The sequence below is a fragment of the Pogona vitticeps genome, chromosome 5 (assembly GCF_051106095.1).
Source record: "Pogona vitticeps strain Pit_001003342236 chromosome 5, PviZW2.1, whole genome shotgun sequence".
Taxonomy (NCBI): Eukaryota; Metazoa; Chordata; class Lepidosauria; order Squamata; family Agamidae; genus Pogona; species Pogona vitticeps.
Genome location: NC_135787.1, coordinates 196,915,344 through 196,930,664, shown reverse-complemented (window position 1 = coordinate 196,930,664; position 15,321 = coordinate 196,915,344). Strand labels below are relative to the sequence as shown.

The window sequence follows — 15,321 nt, the reverse complement described above, 5'->3', positions numbered from 1 at the left end:
TGCAACTGCATGATTAATTTCTTCACGGCTGTTTTATCCCACCAGTAAAGTCAAGGCAGCGCAAACACTCGCCTTCTCCTCACTCTGTTCTTAGAAGACCCTCGTGAGGTAAATTACAGAAAGAGAGCAGGAGAGGGGGGTGGCTCTAACATTAGGAAGGGAGCTGCAGGGCCCCGGAGACTGGGACCAGAATCTCCCACCTCCACTCCCCAGACACTCCCTCTCTCTCATTGTCAAGGATCATTGGTGAAGACAGCTGTGCAGGAGGAAGACAAACAGGGCTCTGACGCCCTTCGTTTCCACACAGCTTTGTGAAAAAAACAACCACCCTGAGATACACCCTGTGCAGATATTGTACTTATCAAGAAGGTGGCAAGATCCCAGCAGGTTGGGGTGGGGTGGGGGGTGGGGAAACTATATTCCCAGTCCAAGGGCCTCTGCATGAGCTCCAGGTAACCCAGCCAAGAGATCCAGCAACATGTACAGTGCAGCATATAATGACACAGTCCAGCATGGGGAGGGTGAAGAAATATATGATCCAGGTGTCAGGACCTCATCGTCTGAGTTGCATTTTACACCAAGGCAAACCTCTGGTGCATCAACCTCATACTGACATGCTGTTATCCAGGTTTTAGGACAGAAGAGAGAATGAAAGAGAAAAGAAAAAGTGTGTGCGTGTGTGTGTGTGTGTGTGTGTGTGTATGTGTATGTGTGTGTGTGTGTGTGTGTGTGTGAGAGAGAGAGAGAGAGAGAGAGAGAGAGAGAGAGACAGAGACAGAGAGAGACAGAGAGAGACAGAGAGAGAGAGGGAGCGCTACCTTAGGCTTCTCCATCACTTGCCTTTTTTGGCAGATCCATACTTGCTTACAAAGTAGCTGAAGAAATCCTCTGTGGAGTCATTCATCCTGGGAAGAAGAAATGAAACAAAGCTAATGAATGCGGAGAGGTCCAGAACCAGAACAAGGTCTACAGAAGTTTATGAAGCAGCCACACCGAGAAACACTTGCATCTGCAATTTTGGGGCTCACTCACTATTTTGAAGCAAGGGTCAGAGTCCATTTTGGGACAGGAGGCATCGTGATACGTAAACCGATTCCGCCAAGTTCCTCAACTGACCCATGGACACACAATGTAGGGGAAAACGGCACACGGAGATTCTGCCCAAACCTTTCCCATGGCTGGAAGGCAGGAAGGAATGACCATTTACCAAGTCCTGACCTTCCACCACCACCACCACCACCACCTGTACCAGCCTTTCAAGTCATGAAGAGGGGCAGGTGGGTGGCTAGATGGTGTTCGAATACTGTACAGCTTTAAAAACACCATGGCTGTTCTTCTGTGCTGTCACGTCAGAACCTATAGCGAGCCTGGCAGAGTTTTCAAGGTAAGTGAGACATTTAAGGAGTGTTTCTTTCCACTTTCGCCACCCCAGTGAGTTTTCATGGCACAACTGTGGAATCGAGACAGGGTCCTAGTCCATTACTCTACCCCTACATATACCATAGCCACAAAAAAACTCTGTCTGTCAATTGCTCTGTTTGTTTGTTTACTGCTCATCATTTAGTTTTCCTTTCCCCCCTTTTTTAGATAGGGTTCCATAGCCTTATCAGTTTACTTAATTTCCACTATTTGGGGGGTATTATTTTCTGTACTGGGGCTTTTTCTTGGTGTTCAATTGGGATGGGCTAAATGTGATGTGAAGGGAGAATGGAAAGAACTGGGTTGTCATTATTATTCAATTGTTTTACCATTCCCCTTTGCATTAGGAGTAATTAGGCTTTGTCCAAACTATCTCAAAGACCGTATATCCTGTTATGAGCCGGCTTGGGTCTAAAGATCATCAGGAGAGGCCTTTCTCTTGGTCCTGCCATCTTCACAGGTGCATCTAATGAACACACAGTAGAGGGCCTTCTCTGTTGCTGCACCTAGACTTTGGAACTCTCTCCCACAGGAGGACAGAGTGGCCTCATCTTTGCTAGCCTTCTGCAAGCAGGCAAAGACCTTTCCTCAGTAACCAGCTACTGTATGTGATTTTTGGATTGTTGTTGTTTAGTCGTTTAGTCGTGTCCGACTCTTCGTGACCCCATGGACCAGAGCACGCCAGGGCCTCCTGTATTCCACTGCCTCCTGGAGTTGGGTCAAATTCATGTTGGTTGCTTCGATGACCCTGTCCGACCATCTCATCCTCTGTCGTCCCTTTCTCCTCTTACCTTCACACTTTCCCTTGATTTTTGGATAGATTGTTGTATATCATTGGTTTGACCGGATTTTTAGTACTACTATTTATGTAGTACTAAACATTTTTGTGTTTTCATTTCTCAGAGTGACTTGTTTTTCTATACTTATTGATCTTTGCCTTCATATTGCCTGTTAACATTGTAAAACACCTCCCTAGCTCTGATGGTGTGATTTCTGAGATAGGCAACTGCTTATGGTACTGTGTGAAATTTCTTCTTCTTCGATTCATAAATAAAACCATCAGAACTACAAAAGACAGCAATATTAGAAATAGCATATATATTGCATAGATATTTAACAGATACTTAGGTTTTTGGTTACTACTTGTATCTGTTATATAATACCAGTCAATGTTTTTATAATTTTGATTGACTGTGCTTGGTGTTTTTGAACTACAACTGTGGGGAAATTGTATGCTTTTACAATGTATATAGCAGACATTGTGCTTGGGCCCAGGTCAGTTTCCAGTAAGGATGATTCATTAACCTGCTTTGGTATCTAGGATAATTTCCTGTCTGGGTAAATTGTATCAACTTACTTGTGTATTTAAAGTGTTATCTGTCTATGTTTACCCTGCTCTGTATTCAGGAATGTTTACCCTGCTTGTGTATTTAGGATTTACGTGCCTCTGTTTACCGGCCCCTCTGTTTACCCTACTTGTGTATTCAGGATATTAACCTGCCTGTGTTTAAAATGGTTTTTGATTAACCAGTACAAAAGTAGCAGAGAACAATAAAAGGGGGATGCGGCGACGGATAAGGAGAGTTTTTCCACTGAACAGCATGCTGTTTTTGTTCATCCGGATCCCGCCCTGAAACACACACTCAAGTGCTGGCCTCTTCCTTTCTCCTTGCTGGTCAAGAGGGGGGAAAGGCTTCATCTGCAGATCCCTACAACTAGGCTTCATCTGCAGATCCCTAAAGGCTTCATCTGCAGATCCCGACAATAGGTTTCATCTGCAGATCCCTACAACAAGGCTTCATCTGCAGATCCCGACATACAACAACAACAACAACAACAACAACAATGTGCCGGCAAGCGAATTCTGACATGGTGACCCTTTCCCTGGGTTTTCCAGGTAAAGAATACTGAGTAGTGACTTCCCATTTCCTTCTTCTTCTGGGGGGTGCCCTGGGACTGCACAGATTGCCCAAGGCCACATAATGGGAACTTTAAAAATACATATAGTACCAACTGATCATTCAAGATAAAAGAAATGCAGGAAGGATAAGAGGTTCGGGGGCTACAAACCTTTTGGAACTGGCTTGGGTAGAACACTCCCTGTTTCTTTAAAAGCTGCTACACCCCAAGTCAGAATAGCTATTACGATGCCCAACTTCCACCCAGAGGGCGAGAAGAAGAATGATGGAACTAGCACACTAGGTTCAGGTCAGACGCAAGTGGAATAAATGTTAGCCAAGCCTAAAAACAAAACTGGAGCCTTTTTCAGAAAACCCAGGAAAAAAACCAAAGGCCCTGCTAAAATTGTCCCCAGTGCCTTCCTTTTGTTTACAAAACCTAAATGATGGAAAAGACATACAGTATAGCTGTTAGTTCTTGCATATGTAAATATGCCAGTAGGAATATTTCCAGAAAATAAAGCTTCCAGTGTACTTGACTAAACAGTTCCAACCACAGCGAATGGATTTTTAAAAAATGCCTGATCTAATTTTGACTGTTGGGATAACTGAACAGATATTTAAATAGCTACATAAAGCTAAGACAGAACATTTCCAAACATTTTTGTTCACTGACGGTAAGTCAAGGAACCAAATCAGATGTCAAGCCATTTGAAACAACTGGAAGTGCTTCCAATTCAATTTTTTTTCAAGAGAATCTGTTGCTCCAAAAAGTAACATAGGGAATTCCAATACATACCTTTTGCTTTGTGTCCTTGGTGTACAACATGTTCCTGATTTGGGAGTCTTCATTCTAGACAAAACTAAGCCAGACAAGGAAACATAAGTTTTTTTCCCCCCTGAAAGGAATTCTCTTGGTCTTTATTGCAGAAGTGGCAATTACTTTTAAAAAAAGTCAACCTTTGAACCTGCTAAAACTCCCCAGCAAGTGAAGGAAGCCAAATTCAAGCATAAAACTGCTCACAGGAGAACAAGATAAAAGGTCAGGTTCTGCCCCAAACAGGAACTCTAAACACAGAAGCAGCACAGCAGTCGGTCCTGCTCGTCTCTGGATGTTTAGTCCCCAAAGGTGCTGCTGGCAGATCGGGGGCTGCCCTTGGCCGCTGGGGATCTGCTTTCTCCTCCCCACTTTTCCATCTCTGTCTGAAACCCGAGACAGTCATCCAGAAATGCAGTTGAGTCCCTCCAACAAGCAAGTGGGAACACGGATTGACCTCTCCTTCTCTCGTACAGGCAAAGCAACCAAGCCCAGAAACAGGGCCTGATCCGGGGAATGCCTGAAGGAAGCCAAATAAATGGAGATGCCTGATGAAATGGAGACACCCCCCTGTTGCAAGGGGGTTGCACATCCTGTAATCATCACCATCCTCTTAGAATTGCGGGGGGGGGGGAGAAGGGACCCTATAGGTCATCGAGGCACGATGGGGGACTGAACCCCCAACCTCTGGCTCTGCAGCCGAATACGGCAGCCAAGGAGCTCTCCAGCCGTTCCAGATCAGTCCTGCAACTTGGGTACTCTTAGGAACCGTGGACCTCAGAGCTCCTTGTATACTTACTAAAGATGAATGAGAAACATGTGAAGCACTCCTTGAGCTCCTGGCCATGCTGGGCATGGAGTCCAGCCCTCCGCAGAGGGCGGCTGGCGTTTGGCTCTCACTCCCTTCAGCCGGTTTGGCCAAAGGGCAGCAGGCAGAATCCAGCCAGGTCTGGAGAGCCACAGACAGTCCCATCCCAACCACAAGGCACCTGCTTCTCTGAGGTTTGGAGATTCCCCCCCCCAACACCAAGGCACGAGCATCCTCAAGAAACTGAAAGGCAGACCAACCCCAAATTTTTGTTAGAACTCACCTCACATCACAACAAGATAGTCACAAGCTCAAGGTACAGTGGTGCCACGCATGACGATTGCTCCGCATAACGACAAATAACGCTTTACGCTGAGGTTTTTGGAGCGATCTTGCGCTTCGTTTAACAATGTTTCCTATGGGGGATTTTCACTTTATGATGTTAGGGACTTGCCTTGCAAGACGGTTAAAGTTTAGGTCCCTGTTTTTCCCTTTACGATGTTTTTGACAGCTTGGTCTTGCTTTGCTATACGAGTCTTTTAATGGTCTCTGTTTCGTTAGACGTCTGTCTTCGCTTGGGAACCGCTTTTCGCTTAACGATGTTTCCTATGGCAATTTTCGCTTTACGATGGCAATCCGTTCCCACTGGAATGGATTATCAGGTTTTCAATGCATTTCAATGGGAAAACGTGTTTCGCAAGACGATGTTTTCGCTTAACAGCGATTTTCGCGGAATGAATTAACATCGTCTTGCGAGACACCACTGTAGTTGCAGCAAAGGTGGCTGAAAGCGGTGTAGCATGAGGTTATACTTGGGAGCCAGGACAGCTGCTGGTACAGGAAGCACAAGCGCAGTTGGGAAACCATAGACGACGGGGGAGAGGCACACACACACAGAGCCAGCTGAGGGATGAAGGTCAAGGACAGGGCATAGATGCATGAGGTGTGGAGCTTTGTAAGGTAGAGATCACATGAGGGTTGAACACAAGACATATAGGTTGCAAAGGATCACATTATCTCATAGCTCAGGAGCTCCAGCACCACATGGCAAACTGAGAATGGCCAACAAGAGCTGCAGACCTATCCTGTTGAGCTTCTACTGGGATGGGGTGCAGCACACCACATTCTCCTTTAACCTTGCCCCACATGGTGATTCATGACATTGCAATGTCAGATTGTTTAGGAACTTGGAGGGAGGACCATCAACACAGAGAGAATGAGGAGGAACACAGAGACAGAGAATGTGGACAGCGGGAAGAAAATGTGGAAGGGTCCATAACTGGGCATCAGAGGAAATCCAGAAAGTTTGTGTTTACTGGATGAAGTCAAGCAGAGGTGTTGTAGATGAAACATTTCCTGATCAGATAGTTTAAACAGCCTACTAGAGAAAGCTGTTTTTGTTGTAGCTGCTTTTCAGTAGATGAAGATGATGATGATGATCTTGAAACTGAAGAGTAGGAAGTGACCCTATGGATTATCAAGTCCAACTCATGTCACGTTTTATTTATCCAGTCCTGCACATGCTCACTTGTTACTTTGGAACTTTCCACTTGCAGCTATAAATGAGTGAACTGTTTCATTATTCAGTGAGACTCACTATACACATATACTGTATGTGTCAGTGATTCTCCTGCTTTTGAAAGCAATCGTTTATTGTTATATTACTAAGATTCATTTCATGTTCTGTTTTGCGGCCCCAGCCAGCAAACCTGGGTAGTCTTCCCAAATAAGGATATCTAACTTATGCTTCCTTTCAGAGCTCTCCAAATGTTGTTGGACTGCAATTTCACCAGCCCTGGCTAATTCTGAGGGACGAAGAGTAGTAATAGCTCAGGATCTTGACAGCCAAACCTTATGCCCCACACCTGAGCTGGAAGCAAAGTCAATTCATCCACCTTCCTCAAAAACTGGCTGAATTTCTGGAGGTACAACTTGTACCATGTAAGACTGATGACAAAAGCAGCTGTAGTAGGGTGTTGGGTTGTTATTGTTTTTGGAAACTAAACATTTCCTCCTTCTCTCCCAAAACCCCCAACTCTTTACAGGAGACGTCATGGAGGCAGGAGATCTCAATATCTAGCTCCTTGTCCCTCAGGTCAAAAAGACAGATTAAGCCAAGGTGGATGGTAATAGGTGGTATGAAGAAGAGCAGACAGACAGACAGACAGTGAGAACACATGGAGCTTCTCTCCTCCCCCAAAGTTAAGGGTTACTTACACTGTTCAAATTCACCATCACTGCCCGAAGATGCAGAGCTGAAAACACAAACAGAACAGGACAGCTAATCAGGGAAGTGGCCAGAATCAGAATTTATAAAACTTGTAAGTAAAATGGAGCCCTTTTTTCAAAAAACCCAAGAGCTAAAGGCATCTGCATGCATTGAATAGAACAGCTTCTGTCTGGTGAAGAAAACACCAAAATGCAAACTGCAGATGGTCCTGGTCTCATGTGGGAGGTCAAGACTGAGTCTGTGTGGATGTAGGGCCCAGAAAAACAACAAAAACACCAGAATGAACATAAACACAGTCATGGAATATACAGTTTTCTTATACGCAGCACATGCTGCTTGTGGATGTGGGAGGCAGAGCCAAGTGTGGAACGGGACCAGGTGGAATGACAGACACCCATTCAGACCAGGTCGTGGGCGTCGACCGTGACAATAGCCTTATTCACAGGGGTTGTGAGCCCTGAAAGGGCTGGCAATGTTCATCTGTGTGAAGCAGGAAGATGCAAATCACGTCCTTTGAGGACCTGAGTTGTCAAGAAGAGCAGGTTGTGCTCAGTTCAGGGTTTTGCTAAAAATAAATGCTTGAATATTAGAGAAAAATAATAATTAAAACCTCTTACCTTGTTATGGGAGAGTAGCACACAATTGGCATAACATCTGGAGGGCAAATTTCTTCCATTTAAGAAGTCACTCCAGACATTACCAGCTGCTTACCGAGTTGTAGAACTGAGTGTACAAGGGGTAAGGCCTATGGCGATTTCTTAACTTAGGGCAACCAGCTTCCAAAAGTTACACCACTTGAGTAGCTGTGCGACAGGCCTTTGACCACAAGGTCCTTAGAAAGTCCAGATCTCTGCTTAATCCTCCAGGTGACCCCTAGGATATATCCATGGCCAGGATTTTAATGTCAGCAATGCTCTGAATGTTCAGAACCTGCTATTAATAATGATGATATGGCTCCTTGGAAGCTCATTGCCACGTGTTAAAGTGCTGTTTAATCATTCCACATCCCCACATTTAGTCCTACCCCACAAGCCCCACATTCTGTCAAAAAGTGCTTTGGCACAGTTCCGTTGAGCACACAGACTTCCCCAAGCCAAGCTTTTTGTCCCTTCATTTTAGGGTGAGCCTTGGAGGACACAGCCCTCTTCTTCTTCTTCAGTTATACTGCCCCTTGACGACTGCCAAGCGTCCTCTGTGGGCCCAAGCTTTCACGGGCGTGGGGGTGCGCATGTTCACGCAATAAGCGCCAGACAAACTGCTACCTGGCAGAGGGTAACAAGATTCGGGCAGCTCAAAAGGGTGGGAATGGCCTTCCCGGCCAAGCTTAAGATGCGGGTTTAAACCTTCAGCACTTTCCACAGCATGGGCCCAGGCTAGCCAAGGAATCACCTTACTTATGAACCTGGCAGGCCGTTAAGACATTCGGGAGAATCTATCCTGAAAATACCCCTGACTGCAGAGGGCCACTCCAGGCGGACACAGAGGAGAGCTTTCCCTCAAGTGGCGAACAGACTGCGGGACTCTCTCTCCCCTTAGAGCCACCATCACTTGCCGCTCTCAGCACTTTTAGGAAGAATGTGAACTCCTTAAACTTACACTTCAAATGGCTTTTACTAATTACTATGATTAATTCTTTAGATTGTTGTGATTTTCATGGTTTTATTGTTTGATCATCTTCTCACCTGTTTATAGTTTTAAAATAAAAAGAATCCTGTCTTAATTTCTCTTAGACTCTTTGAATGCAATTTTTAGTGGAAAAGCAGGGTATGAATATAATAAAATGCATCGAACAATGTTCTATTCAAGAAGCAAATGCAGCAGTGTTAAAAAAAACAGTAAAGATGGAGAACATCTGGAACCATTGCCATCGCAGGGAGGAAGCTTTAGATCGGGTTGTAAGGAGCCCATTTAAGACCTACTCACCATTCAGGGCTTCTTCGCAGCACGCACTCCGGGACATTCTGCATGGCCATGAGGTCTGACAGAGAAAAGGATGCAAGTCAGTGCCCTCAGCTGGGTGTCCGTCTAGCTTAGCCTCTCTTCAGACTGGAAGGGGTTGCTCAGCATCTCAGGCAAGCCCCTTTCCAAGCTCAGCAGCAGCTGCCTGTGGAGTCCTTCTCCACCCAGCTACCCAATGAGCTGGACCACAGCAATGCACCCCATGTGAGAGAGTCCTTCAAGTCAGTTTGGAAATGACAGCTGGTACAAGACACAGAGGTTAGGATGCCTTGTAGGAAGTTCTACCGCACAGGATCCCACCATGGTGGAAATAACTGACTGACTACCAAAATAAGTCCCAGCTCCGTTGTTGACTTAAGAAGCCCTGGACAGTTTAGGTTAGAGTTCCCTGAGCAAATAACTGGGGTTATTTGAACCGATCCTTCTAGTCATGCCTCTCACAGAGCCTGGTAGGAAATATGTACCGTACATCATTTGGTGACTTAGGTAACAGCCTCTACAGTGGAGACTAGCTGTGGAATGATGCGTACTTAAGAGCTACGAGAACTACTGTACTCAAATGCCAGGATCCTGCCAAAGTAAAAACGTATCTGTTCATACAAATGCTGATTTTAGCACTTGTTTTCCTCAATCCTTATTTGTTAGATTTCATTGCATTTGAATTATTTTGCAAACTACCTTGTTATAGCTTATATTAAATAATCAACAATTAATAATCACTGACATTAATAGTAGTTTTAATTCCAATCATAATACTGTACAGCCTTTTGACTGGGGTGGCAAAGACTATATAAAAAAAGTGTGCTGCTTATATGGCAGCTTGACCACCAATGTCATTCCTCCTAAGAGCCAACAGAGTCTGAGGAATAATTTCTGAGGTGGTGGGTGTCCAAAAAACTGGATCAAAGTAAACTTTGATTACTTAACTACAATTAGCAGGTTTGCAGCAGGGACTGGTCCGCACTGGCGTACTCTTTCCTAGTTCAGTCCAACTGGTCTATATATGGGGGGGAAATGACTTAATGGGCTTACTCACAAGTAATCCGTTCTTTTCCCCTCTCCCTCTGGGAAATCAAAGAGCAGCGTCAGGAGGTAAAAGGTGGGTGGGAGAAGGTCACTGGGGCTCTGAATCTCCTTCCTTTGGGGAGAGTGTTTGTTCTAAACCGAGGGCTTCTTCCCTCTTCCTTTTGGGAATTTCCCTGCTCTGTGAAAGGCGGCCGAGAGATTCGCATCAACGGCCCTAATTTCGAAAGAGAGAGACCCCAGTATAGGAGCCCCCCCTTTCCCCCCCCCCCACAGCCGGACTGGGATGTGTTTGTGTCCCTCCCTCCCTCCCTCCCTCTCTCCCCCCCCCCCGGAGAGGCCGGCCTGGCGCCCCCTTGCCTCGGCCCTTCTCGCCAGCCAGGAGGGAGAGAGACCGAGGGAGGCCCCCCCCCCCGCCTCCCGATGTCCGTCCCGGGAGGAATTCCCCCTCCCCCCGCTCCCCTTTCCCTCTTCCTTCCGGGCGACCTACCGAAGGGGGGGGGAGAAGAAGAAGAGGAAGAAGAGGAAGAGGAGGAGAAAGAACCTCCCGCTCGTCGCCGCCGCCGCCGTCGTCGCTTCAAATGTCCCGCCGGAAAAAGGAGCCCGTGACGTACTTCCGGCTCGGCGGCGCCGCGGGAGAGGGGGCGGGGCGAAGGTGAGGCCCCGCCCTCTGGGCTGGGGTGGGGTGGGGTGGGAGGCTCCGATTGACCGCCGCCGCCAAGGGGAGCGCGGGGGCTCCTCGCGGGGGCGGGGGCGGGGGCGGGGGCGGGGGCGGGGCTGCCCCCTCCGGTGGGAAGTGCGCGGCGCCTCCGGGAAGGGCCGGGCCGGCTCGAGCGGAGGAGCGCCGGCTCCCCTGGGCGCTTCCGACGGCCCCGGGAAGGGGGAGGCCCTCGCCTGGACGGCGCTGCGGAGCCTCGTCCCCGCGGGGTGGGGGGTGGGGGCAGGCGGGACCCTCCGGCCCTCCCGTGCCCACGGGACTCCCCTCCACTGGACGCGGCGGCCCCCGCGCTGATCGGGGAGGGGGGTGGGAGGTCTGCCACGCTGAGCCCCTCGGAGGGAGGAGGAGGAGGAGGAGGAGGAGAGGCTGTGGCTCCCAGTGAACGCCTTGAGAAAGAGGAGACAAAGGAGGAAGGGAAACCCGACGGGGGAGGGATGGTTACACAGAAGAGCTCGGCTTTGACGGGTGAAGGTCTCTCTATTCAACTCTCAGGATTATAAAAACACCCGGGATCCAGGCAGGGGACGTCGGCAGCACGCAACCCGTCAGAAAACTCTTTCCGAGTCGGGAAACCTCTGGAGAGAGTAGAGTCGCTAAAGGGGGGGGGGGGAAGGATCGCGTAGAGCAGTGGTGTCGAACTGTGGCCCTCCAGATGTTCTTGGACTTCAACTCCCAGAAGCCTTCACCACCACCTCTGCTGGCCAGGATTTCTGGGAGTTGAAGGCCAAGAACATCTGGAGGGCCACAGTTCGACACCACTGACGTAGAGAGATCCGAGGCGAGGCGAAGGGGGCCCTGGGGGCTCCGCCAGGTCTACGGCCAGGTGCCAGCTATGAAAATGCTGCCCAGGAGGAGGAGGGGGGGGGTGTATGCACCGAAGCGGGAATGCAACTTGCGATGTCTGTCAGCTCTAAGGGAAAAAGGGGCTTTAAAATGTATTCGCGAGGGCTTTCCCCGGACAGGATCCGATGGCTGTTGTGGGTTTTTCCGGCCTCTTTGGCCGTGTTCCGAAGGTGGGTCTTCCTGACGTCTCGCCAGTCTCTCTGTGGCCACGGGCATCGTCTGAGGACAGCAACCTGTGCTCTGGTGTAGTTGGCTTTGAGAGTGCCGTATTTATGGCTGTGAGATAGGCTTTTGTCTTTTCCTGTAGATGAGTGATTAGTGTGTATTGTTGTGGGTGCATTGTGCTTTGAAATGCATTTTGATGGTGGAAATGGCATAGTTGAAAAGGACAATGAATCTAGTGCCATCTATAAAGTGAGTCTCCTAGAGGAACAGGTGAAAATCAACACAGCAGAGAAGGTGCAAGAAGTGACGACCAGCTGGGACCTCTGGCATTGCAGATTTCCTCAGAGAGAGAGACAAATGTGGTCCTGGAACAGCAGAATAAGAACCCAGCCAAAGGTGTTGAGGTAAAGCCGCATGACACAAACAAGACTGCCAGTTGCATAAATCGCCTCACAGAAAAAGGAGTCAGACCCTCATTTTGCTCAAGTGCTGAGAAGAGCACAAAGGTGTTGGAATTAATTCACACTGACTTGTGTGGGCCAATTAATGTGCCGTCAGTGGGAGGCAACAGATATATTCTAGTAATTGTGAGTGATTTCTCAAGGTATTGTGTCACCTACCTACTGAAGGACCAGAGTGAGACCCACAAGCTTCTGAGGAGATACATGGCCATAGTGAGCCACAAATGTGAAAGAAAACCCCAAGTGTTTCAATCAGACAGCGGTGGTGATTATACTGGACACCACACAGAGACATTCTTTGAGGAACAAAACACTTCACACCAGGGGTCTCAGACTCAATTTACCTGGGGGCTGCTAGAGGCAGAGTCTGGGTGAGGCTGGGCCGCATCAGATTTTCCACCAAGCGGAGCAAGAGCCTGAGGAATCCGCCCCGGCTGGGGCTCCGATAAGGAGGAGGAGGGGCGCGAGAGCCCTCGTCGCCGGCCACGACCCCCTCCGGCTCCTTTTTCACTACCACCACCACCAGCAAGAAGAAGAAAGGAGCGACTGCCTAGCCGGGGGGGGGGGGAGGCGGGCACAACATTAAAAAAAACCCTCACAGAATCACCTTGCCAAAGGAGAAAAGCCCCCATCGGCAGCTGTGAAATTAAACACAACGGTGCGCCCCCCACAGGTGATTGTGGGCACGTGCACATGCACAAAAACACACACACACACGGAGGTCCAGCAGCCTTCCTCTGAGGGCCCCCCTCAAAAAAAACGCACTCAGCAGCAGCAGCTACCCCCACCACGACAGAGGAGCAAACTTTGCGAGGCGAGCCCAGGCAGCCTCCAGAGCCGAGGTGGCTGAAGCAGGACGAAGAGGAGGAGGAGGAGGAGGAGGAAGCACTGCCGGGTGTTGAGGCGGCCACTGGCTGGGCTCGTGTTGGGGGTGCTGAGAGAGAAAGAGAGACACAGAGCTGCTTCCCTGGAAGAGGCAGCGGCACCAGCTGCTGTTGGCGGCGCTCTTCGAGGACAGGCTGGGAGCGAGCTCTGCTCTCAGGCATTGCTAGGGGCAGCTCAGGCGCTCAGAGAAAAGGGCTGGCAGCGCGCTTCGCTCACGGCTCTCCCCCAAGACAGCACCTCTTGCACCCTCCATCCAGAACTGCAGCCTTCCAGCCGGTAGATAGGCGGGCTGGCTGGCAGGCTGCAGTTCCAGATGGAGGGTGCAAGAGGCACCCTCCGTCTTGGAAGAGAGCCAGCGAGCGAGGCGAGGCTTTTTTTTTACTCTTGACGGCAGAGGACATGGGTGCTTTGGGGCAGCAGTCATGTTGGGGGCCACAAACTATCATCCAGCGGGTTGCATGTTTGAGACCCCTGCTTTACACAGAAGGACTGTTCCATATACATCAGAACAAAATGGAGGAATTGAGAAAATACTGAGATGTCTTCTAAAGATGACCAGAGGCATGCTTGCAGATGTGGAACTACCCAACAAGCTTTGGGGATGATGCAATCATGATAGCAACGTATCTGTAGAACGGATGGCCAGCAAAGGGCGTTGCAAAGATGCCTTTTGAAAATTGGTGTGGTAGGAGTCTGAGCATTTCAAGAGTCTTTGGAAACATCACCTACTCTTACATTCCCAAGGAGAAGAGGCATAAACTGGAGTCTAGAACTGAACAGACAGTTCTTATTGGCTGTGTCTCTAGCATCAAAGGGTGCAGAGTCATGACTCTTAGGAACTGGTGAAGTCAATGCAAGACGTGGTTTACTTTGATGAACAGAGGAAGGCTGTCAGAAGAAGGACTGTGTTAGACAGCTCTAATGAGCAAGATCAACGCATCCAGACTCTCCTAGACATTTTTGTCAGGGCCCTCACAACCTGAATCAAGGACAGAGGAGGATGGGAATGACACACAAAGAACGAGAGCAGTACACCAAAAGAAAAGGACGCTGGTGGGGCAGTTGCTGAAGCTGTTGAACTGGAAGATGGCGCTCTGCCACCAGAGGTTCCGGAACCAGACGTCAGATGCTCATCACAATCCAACAGAGGTGTGTTGCCCTCTCACCCGTCCTGTCTCACAAGGCCATTGCAGACAGATGAACCAGCAACCTGGGAAGAAGTTGAACAGATGCCAGCACAAGAGGGCACCAAAAGGAGGAGAGAGAAGTCTTACACAAGAATAAAATATGGACATAACCAAGCAAGTGAGTTTGTGTGAAAGAGGCCCCCTCCTCCCATGTGTTGAAGTTTGCATCAAGATTGTTAATTGGCCAACAAATGGAAGAGCTGTGTCGTTTGAAACTAGACTCCCAAACTGGTCAGACAAGCAAAGGTGAGGAGGCGAGCACAGTCACGGCTACACTGGCAGGTGCTGGATCCAGACAGAACAAAGGCGATGCTGGTCATTCAGCAATTGTTGCATCCAGCTGTCACTTCTCTAGGACTGATGGAGAAAAATAATTCCCCCTGTGAATCAGGTAAGGAGGAGTTTAGATGTCTTATGGGAACTGTGATCAGGCCAGCAGTTTATCGTTTCACCCCAGTCTGGAAGCTTTACTTAGAGAAGGACAATGTGGCCACCCTGACCCATACCACTGTAAGCTTGAGATTAGACTAATGTAATTTGTTCTGCATGGGGCTACCCTTGTAGACAACTCAGAAGCTACAGCTGGTACAAGATTTGGCAGCTAGGCTACTAACAGGTGCTTTCTGTTACGCTCATGTAACATTGATTCTGCATGATCTTGATCAATGACAGCTGGATTTGTCAATTGTCAAATGACCAGCATCACCTCTGTTTTGGTTGCCAGTGGTTTTCTAGATTCAGTTCAAGGTGCTATTACCTGAGTCAGAACCCACATACTTAGTAGACTGCCTTTACCCATATGAACCTCCATGCCAACTGTGGTCATCCAGAACTGCCCATCTAAAATTGTCAAATGCTGAGTGTATTCAAAAAAGATCCTATCATGGTGTTGCCCTCATGCTCTGGAA

At 48.6% G+C, this 15,321-nt stretch overlaps 1 protein-coding gene across 1 annotated transcript in view; it reads right to left on the bottom strand.

Moving 5' to 3' along the window:
* Positions 1 to 10,907, bottom strand: part of GCNA (germ cell nuclear acidic peptidase) — a 29,981-nt gene extending 19,074 nt beyond the window's left edge. The window contains exons 1-5 of the mRNA XM_078376790.1: positions 10,645 to 10,907; positions 9,096 to 9,150; positions 7,160 to 7,197; positions 4,117 to 4,180; positions 841 to 905 (exon numbers count right to left, since the gene is read on the bottom strand). Of these exons, the coding sequence (XP_078232916.1) occupies positions 841 to 905; positions 4,117 to 4,180; positions 7,160 to 7,197; positions 9,096 to 9,145 (217 nt within the window). The 5' untranslated portion in view covers positions 9,146 to 9,150; positions 10,645 to 10,907. The remainder of the gene's footprint in view (positions 1 to 840; positions 906 to 4,116; positions 4,181 to 7,159; positions 7,198 to 9,095; positions 9,151 to 10,644) is intronic.
* Positions 10,908 to 15,321: the final 4,414 nt, after the last annotated feature.